This window comes from Cynoglossus semilaevis, chromosome Z, assembly GCF_000523025.1.
Source record: "Cynoglossus semilaevis isolate Cse_v1.0 chromosome Z, Cse_v1.0, whole genome shotgun sequence".
Taxonomy (NCBI): domain Eukaryota; kingdom Metazoa; phylum Chordata; class Actinopteri; order Pleuronectiformes; family Cynoglossidae; genus Cynoglossus; species Cynoglossus semilaevis.
Window position 1 is genome coordinate 18,809,887 of NC_024328.1, and position 8,046 is coordinate 18,817,932.

An 8,046-nucleotide genomic window follows, 5' to 3' on the forward strand; every position below is an offset into this window, starting at 1 on the left:
TGCTCCTCAGGTACTTTGGCACATGTCCATTAAGAGTGAAACACACACACACACGTACACAGGAATAAACTGCTGCAGGGTCCTAACATTTCTGTCAAACGTGCTATAAAATCATTTATGTAAACTTTTTTTTCTTTCTGTCACCTGTGTATGTCTGCACACATGTCCATGTATTTACACATGCACCCAATTTAACATTATTTTTATATTGATAATGATGGTTCTATGTTTACTATTGCATTTGTGTGTTAAATTTGAACATCGAAAATCATTGAAAATTCAAAGTAATGACGTTCTTGCATTCATACACATCTCAAATTGTTTCTAGAAAATAATGTTTGACTTAATTAAAATTAATTAAAATTAAAGTTCAAATCACTGCACAAAAAGAAACAACCTCTGACTCTGTAGTGAAGTCAGTCTGATCTGTGCAGCTCATCGGTGACTGACAGGTCAGATTGGAAGTGTTTCCAGTTTGATTGAAAGTTTGAAGTTAAAGAGCCACTGTGTCTGCGACTTTGTTTACCAAGCAGAGCTCACGGACAGGACAAGCTCCTCAGCCTTATCAGGGGATTTGTGAACGGGATAATAATGAGCCTGGTCTCATCAAGTGGGGCTGTCAGGTCAGATGTCACTTTAGCCATTATCTGTTTGATGGCTGTCATTGATTAAGTGCTCCCAAGGAAAGCTCTGTCAACATTTTAGCTACTGAGTGTTTTCTTGGTATGTAACAGGTTTTATTTGGATCTGAAGAGGAACTGGAAGTAAATGATCCTAATGCCATGTTAAGTAAAATATGGCTGAGTGCTAGAAAATAGAAAATGTGTAAGTTTAAAGATCCAAAACAAACAAACAAAAAACAACAGATAATTATAAAGAGACGATGTAATTATTTTACAATAAATTATCATATCACAGATCATGTTTTTTTATGCTGTAAAAATCTTCTTAATGCACTGGAGTAGTTTTTGTGAATGAAGTAACTGAATGAAATCAACACTGAATGATTTTATCAGATATCAGAATGCATCCACATATTCACAACAAAACTTTATAGCTACATTATTTGAGATAAAAATAGAAAATAAAGGACATGAAGTTACACAATAACAAAACGAATAAAAAAATATTTTTCTTCCTAACTTTGATACAACTAGCAAATATAAGAATCCATACAAAATATACGAAGGCTAACAGGTTAGCATTAGCTCTTCACCAGCCTCTGACGCCCTGTAGTGATGAGTGGAAGTGTCCGTGGAAAACTCCATCACTGCCGCTACTACTGCTGCTGCTGCTACTGACTGATAAATCCATCATCTGGTTATTAGACATGTGTGTCATTGTGTTAGCACCGTGGTATCCGGGATATCCACAGCCCAACACTGTGTTATAATGTCCCAGTGTGACGTCACCCGGAGCTGAACGTGACCCTGAAGAGCATAGTTTCCCGTCCCGAACTAGCACCGGCACCGGAACCCTCCTGGGCTGAGCCGCAGGGTAAACGGCCATCTCCAGGGTCTGGTCCTGCCGCTGCCGCTTGCACTTGTACCTCCTGTTCTGGAACCAGATCTTGACCTGTGTGGAGGACAGTTTGAGGATGTGGGCCAGCTGCTCCCTCTCCGGGGCGGACAGATATCTCTGCTGCAGGAAGCGTCTCTCCAGCTCCGACACCTGCTGCTGTGAGAAGAGGACGCGCGGCTTCCTGCGTCTGCGCCGCTCCGCGCTTTTGGTGCAGTCTGGAGAAATGTCTGCGAAGGACCGCAGAGTTTAAAAATGCTTAAAAAAGTTGTTGAATACAGAACAATTTCATGTCGGAAAACTGCAACAAACAATTTTTCAGTATTTTTCAGTATTTTTTCAGTATGACAGTTAGAATATATATAAATATATATAGGCTTAGCCTCCTCGGCATCATTAAATCAGTAAAAATGAAAATAAATTAACCGGGAAATTAAACAAATAAATGAATATAAATGACTATGATTTTAGGGGCTGGGGTAAGATGGAGACAGAACTGTGACAAACAGCCGAATAAGATCTGATTTTTTTTCTTTTGATTTTGTTCTGATTTTTTCCTCAGTCAGAAATTTTACATTTAAAAAAATAAAAATAAAGATGTATAAATACGTTTATTATTATAATTGTTTTAGACATGGTTATTATTTTATTTCCTAGGTTGTTTTTTTTCTAATACAGACATGTAGTTGGAATTATATACTAACATCGAAACAAAAACATTTCTCCTCAAATTTATTAAAGATTCTTTATTGTATGTTTATTTATTTATTTTTAAATATTCTAAGGAATAATTAACAAACGAAAAGAATCAACATGGTCTAAGACGTAATTAAAATAAAATAAAAATGTTCGATATCTCAGAAAACTCACATTCACAAATATAATTCCCGAAGGACAATATAGAATAATTAATTTCAATGCAATAAAATAAAATAAATCGGACTGCTGGTTGTCATTAAATAAAAACATTAAAAAAAAATCATTCTCAAAATAATTTCTTATCGTTTCTTCAATCAAACTGTAGGTTTGAAATCGTTGTTGGTAAGTAAAATTATACTGAGAAGATTACTACACTCAACACATTTCATTGGAGTTTTTCTTATTAGGGAATATAGGATCTGTCCTCACCCAGTTCATTCACTTCATCCTCAGCTGAGGAGCTGTGACTCTGGAGCTTCTTCTCCACCTCCGACCCGGTGCTGACGCTGCACGACTCCGCAGCTCTGTAGGACTCGTCCACCTCCCTGCACATGGACGCAGCATGGAGATCCTTCAGGAAAACATTGTCAAAGCTCCTGTGGTGCTCCAGCTTCAAAATATCCTTCACAGAGAAAGGTGTCGATGTTGGAGTAGAAACGGGATGCATCCCGACTCTTCAGAGGACTTTACTGTTCTTTTTTTTATCCACTGGAGCTGCTGGTGATGCTGCCGCTGCACTGACTGATGACTGAAGGCCTGAGGACGAGCTGAGCCATTTAAATGTCCAGTCAAGGGAGAGAGATATTTATCCGTCACACACATACCCCCCTCGCCCCCCCCCCACACACATAACCAACAAGAAGCACCAGTGGCCAAGACCCCTGTCTGTCTGTCTGTCTGTCTGTGCGTCTTTGAGCCCAGACCTGCAGCTGCTTTTCTTCTTCCATTACAGGAACTGCTTTGCTCATATATGTGAGGAGCTGTCACTGACAGGTCTAATGAGGAGATGATACAATGATTCCGCTGGAGTTTATTGTATATACCAAAAAGTGCCTTTTTACACGTAAAACATATATTTTTCATACCAAAATACCTTCATTTTCCGTTCTGGCAATTAATTTTTATTTTTTTAAATCTACAAATTAATCATCTTTTAGTTTTGAACTTCCCCTTTAATGCAATTTACATTATTCGACTTTAAATTCAGAAATTTGATTTCAATCCTCTTTTCTTCTCCCTCCATATTCTGGGTATTAAGATCACAGGTACAGTAAAAAATATGTAGAAATATATGCTGGAAACCAAATTGAAAAACGATTTCAATGCATTTCCGAACGATTTGGAATGTATAATTTTCACTTGTATCAGAATCAAAGCCGGAATTCTGGCATTAAGAATCCTGTTTTGTGCGCGAACAAAGTGAGAATTCTCTAAACACGTGTAATCTGCGGAGGCAGTGAACGGCGGTCCTTTGTCCAAAAGGTTTAAAAAGTGAGTTATATTATTCATGGTCTGCTCTGTTCAGCCGATTTAAGCCACTTAAAGCCTCCAGGTATCGATGTGTGTGTGGTTGTATGTGTGTTTGTGTATGCGTGCCTGGCTATTTCTACAGGGGGTCTGAGTGATGTGGCTGATGTTGAGCAGCTTCACCATCAACATTGTTTTGCTGCAGCAGGTTATTAGTGTCGTGAGGCCACAACAAACAGTAACTTTACACCTGATGTTGTGGAAGTGGAGAAGCAGCGGCGCCAGCCCTCAACGCATGAGTGACACTGAGACACAGGAAGCAGCACAGACACACACACACACGCAGAGAGAGAGAGAGAGAGAGGGGGAGAGAGAGAGAGAGACACTTTTATCTTCAAATCTTTACATCGTGTTACATCTGTTTAAAAACATTTTTGTTCAACTTTCATTTTAAAATACAAAACTAAGATACTAACAATCCATATGAGATTAGAAACGGAATAAGCCAAATTGAGATGACGATGAGATAAGAACTCGAATATGACACTAATGCATGGTTTAAAAAAAGGTTTAGTAACATGATGAAATCAAATAGAATTAAATACCAAACCAAACTGAGTATTTTATAAACGAATACATTAAAATGCCTTAAGTGAGTATTTTGTAGTAGTATGACTTTGAGCTGTTCTTCCATGTCAAAAACATGAACCAGTAATGTTCACCTGGTCCAGACTGTTAAAAAAACTCTTCTGGGTTATTTCCTGTCACAATTTGTCCTTGTCTTTGACCTAATTTCCTGTCAGCTCATGTGTTGTCTTATTCGTGTATTTTAGCATTTTTCTTTTAATCATTTTGCCTGCAAATTATTTTTTTCCTTTTTAACAGAGGTGGGACCAAGTCATTGCTTTGAAAGTCACAAGTAAGTCTCAAGTCTTTGCACTCAAGTCCGAGTCAAGTCTCAAGTCAAGACAGGCAAAGTCCGAGTCGAGTCCAAGTCAAGACGGAAAAGTGTCAAATCAATTCCGAAGTCCTGTCGTTTCTGTTTTGAGTCCTTTCTAGTCCTTTTAAACAAAATAATAATATATTTACACAGATCACTTTGGGTTTTGGAAAAAGTATCAAGTCATGTCGAGTCAAAGGACTCAGGTCCAAGTGAAGTCCAGAGTCATTGACAGTAAAGTCCAAGTTGAGTTGCAAGTCTCTTTACATTTTCTCAAGTCAAGTCTAAAGTCATCAAATTGATGACTCGAGTCTGACTTGAGTCCAAGTCAGGCGACTCAAGTCCACACCTCTGCCTTTTAAGTGTCTAACAATATGTTTCACCCTTTCTCCCTAAATAAATCTGTTTTTTGAATTCGAGTCTGGGTTTGGAGGTTGCCAGGAGAACGGTACATTTCAGACTGCATTGTGCCGACTGTGAAATTTGGTGGAGGAGGAATTATGGTGTGGGGTTGTTTTTCAGGAGCTGGGCTTGGCCCCTTAGTTCCAGTGAAAGGAACTTTGAATGCTTCAGGATACCAAAACATTTTGGACAATTCCATGCTACATGCAGAAAATAATCAATTCCAACACAACCATTGAGAATAGTTAAATGTTTGCTATAACAGATTTAGTATACCGTCACTAACAGTCACCAGAATCAGTATTGCCCAATTTACCTTAAAGTTGCTCATCCATTGGAGGGGAAGTGACATTGTGTCGATTTGTTGTTAGCGAACAAGATGTATATTTAGTACTACGTGTGAAATTGTTTTAACCTTGATTTGTGTTAAAAGAAATTCTTCTTCTGTTAATACAAATTGATTGGTTGATTCAGTCAAATATAATTTTGCAGGGAGACAAGAGGTTAAAGAACCACATGTGACTCAGGAGCCTCAGGTTGAATACCCCTGCCACTGCTCCTGAGTATATAGTCATAAACTTATAATGCAACGATTGTATGTATTCGGAAGAGAACTAAGATCTTTTCTAAATGTATTGAGTTAATTCAGTCTACAGTTTTCAGAAGCATACATGAAATGATTTGGACATGTGCAGAAGAGAGAGAAGACCTCAGAGGAGATTTGCATAGAATATGTAGTGGAGGAGGACATAGAGACAGATGGAGTAAAAGCAAAAAAGAGGCAGGGGATTGGATGAAATGGAGGCAGTTGATATGCCTTGGTGACCCCTGAAGGGAACAACCAAAACAAGGAGAAGAAGAAACTAATTTCTCTCAAGTGGACTAAAAGTGGATTGACAGAAAATGGTAATATCACATAGTTCGCTGTCCAGTTCACTCCAGTTATGACTGTTAACAGTTAGCTGGTTACCCAAACCAGTGTTCAATTATCTTGTCAACTGAGAATATGCCACAGTTTTCACTAGGAAGAAAATCCTAGTCCAATTTGCCATTTTCTGGACTCATACAAGATTCTTATATTTACTGACATTTCAGTTTTACTATTTGTTGTCCCGATTACCAGAGATGGACTTTTTCTATATATTTCATTTTCCTGTGTGTTTTGTACACATGTATGCATTTATTGATCAAAAACAATTCTGTCTGTCAGTAAAGATCAATTTGTCTGTTTATATTCCCTATCTAAAATAAACAAATCAATAAAATTTAGAATTCATTTAGGGGAATTAAACAAACGTTAACCTGTTGCGAAATAATGTATTTTTCACATGCTAACAAGCCCCAGAAACTTGAACTTCAAAAGCACAGGGGAAGAAAAAAAAAAAACAATCCCAGGTGACAGTGGGTTGTTTGACACCTAAGGGATTTCACGGTGTCCAGTTTGATGAGTAAATGACTTAATCACTGCGGCGGTGCTCTCCCAAGGCTGTAAGCAACACTCTCCCCTTCATTTAAAAAGCACAACTTTTCCTGTTGGCTCCTCTTTGTGTCACCTGGCTGAAACATAAGAAGTGCACTAAGTACAGTTTGACCACAGGATAGCCCTAATTCATCATACAGTAAAAGAGGAGGTGATAGCAGCTGAAACAGGAGATGGAGGGTACCTGCAGTGAGTGAAACTGAACCCAGACGCTGTTTTAGCTATAGTGCAGCTAAAGATCGGCCTCAATTGTAATGTAATTTTAATGGCACGCACTTAGCCTTCACAGACTTCACACCTCATCTATACACTGTGGTTTGAACCACAGATAATTAAATATCCAATGTGGAAACCTTTAATCTCCTCATTACAAGATAAACAGGTCACCATTAACACCCAGATAAATTGTAATTGCATTCAGGTGGGATTTTAACACTTTCCTAAGCAAATAAGATGTCTGTGAAGATTCTCAGTCATCCAGGTCAAGGTCAAGGCTGAAGAGTTCTGTTAGGCAACTGGACATGAGATTTTCTCAGTTAGAACTGAAGAAGCCTCTTGGATAACAGGTGAAACGTCTTCTTTGAGAAAATCTCACGTCCAGTTGCCTAACAGAACTCTTCAACCCTAAGCAAATAAGTCTATTGCACAGAGGGCCAAGTACAAATAGTATTATTGTTTGATGGTTTTTTAAATGCCACCAAAATAAAAAAAAAAAAAATTACAAAGCCTTTCTCAATGCTTCACTCAATGAAGGAGCTTGACTTAGAATCATACAAAATACTAGTTTGAAAACTATAGATAAATACTAAGTAATCTTCTTGTAAAGTTATCTGTTTTGCATAACACGAAGAAACAAAGAAAAATGTGTTTTCCTAATTTACTATACATTTTTGTAATATTTAGTAGAGATTAATCTTGAGATGCTGTGCCATGCTTTTTTTATTTGAATACAAAAAAGAGGTAATATCAAATAATATTAAATAATGAAAGATATCGAATGTCACATATCTCATCATTATCGTCATCATTATTATGTTTGTGATTATGAAATGATGGTGATGATGATTATTATTATTAACAAGATTTGTGCAGTCTAATTTCTGCCGCTAGAGGTCTCTATCACACAGTGTGAATTCCAAGGGCATCACCAAGAGACAGAATTATTCTACAATTACTCAAGTGGAGCAAGAACCAAATGCTACATGTTGAGTTCACATACACAGGTGTACAGATGGGTGTGTCTACATAACCTGGGTAGGTATGTTAAAAAAAAGTTAATTATGAAGCTAAACAAAGGGAAAGTGTGATTAAACAAACACTTTTAATAAAGAGTAGTACTGTATGTCTATGAAAGTATGGAAGTGCTCAGGAGAAGTGGAGGTAAATTTCCTGACTGGGTTGTTTAACAGAATTTTAGAGACTGACAAGATGCCTGATGAGTGGAGGAAAAGTGTTCTGGTGCCAATTTATAAGAAGGGTGATGTACAGAGTTGTAACAACTACAGAGGGATAAAGTTGATGAGCCATACGATGAAGATTT

The 8,046-nt window shown here is 37.6% G+C and overlaps 1 protein-coding gene across 1 annotated transcript; it reads right to left on the minus strand.

Annotated features, from left to right (window-relative positions):
- Positions 1-1,212: 1,212 nt before the first annotated feature.
- nkx2.7 (NK2 transcription factor related 7) lies at positions 1,213-3,038 on the minus strand. The gene is made up of 2 exons (XM_025053443.1): positions 2,629-3,038; positions 1,213-1,748 (listed from the first exon to the last, which is right to left on the minus strand). Exons 1-2 carry the CDS (start codon positions 2,882-2,884, stop codon positions 1,213-1,215), a joined length of 792 nt encoding a protein of 263 aa, XP_024909211.1. The 5' UTR covers positions 2,885-3,038.
- Positions 3,039-8,046: the final 5,008 nt, after the last annotated feature.

Excerpts from the sequence above, each read along its gene's own strand:
- nkx2.7 (XM_025053443.1), bottom strand. The coding sequence starts at position 2,884 with ATGCATCCCGTTTCTACTCCAACATCGACACCTTTCTCTGTGAAGGAT. Across the intron at positions 1,749-2,628 it reads GGGTGAGGACAGATCCTATA|ACATTTCTCCAGACTGCACC; the intron begins TTCCCTAATAAG and ends GGTCCTTCGCAG.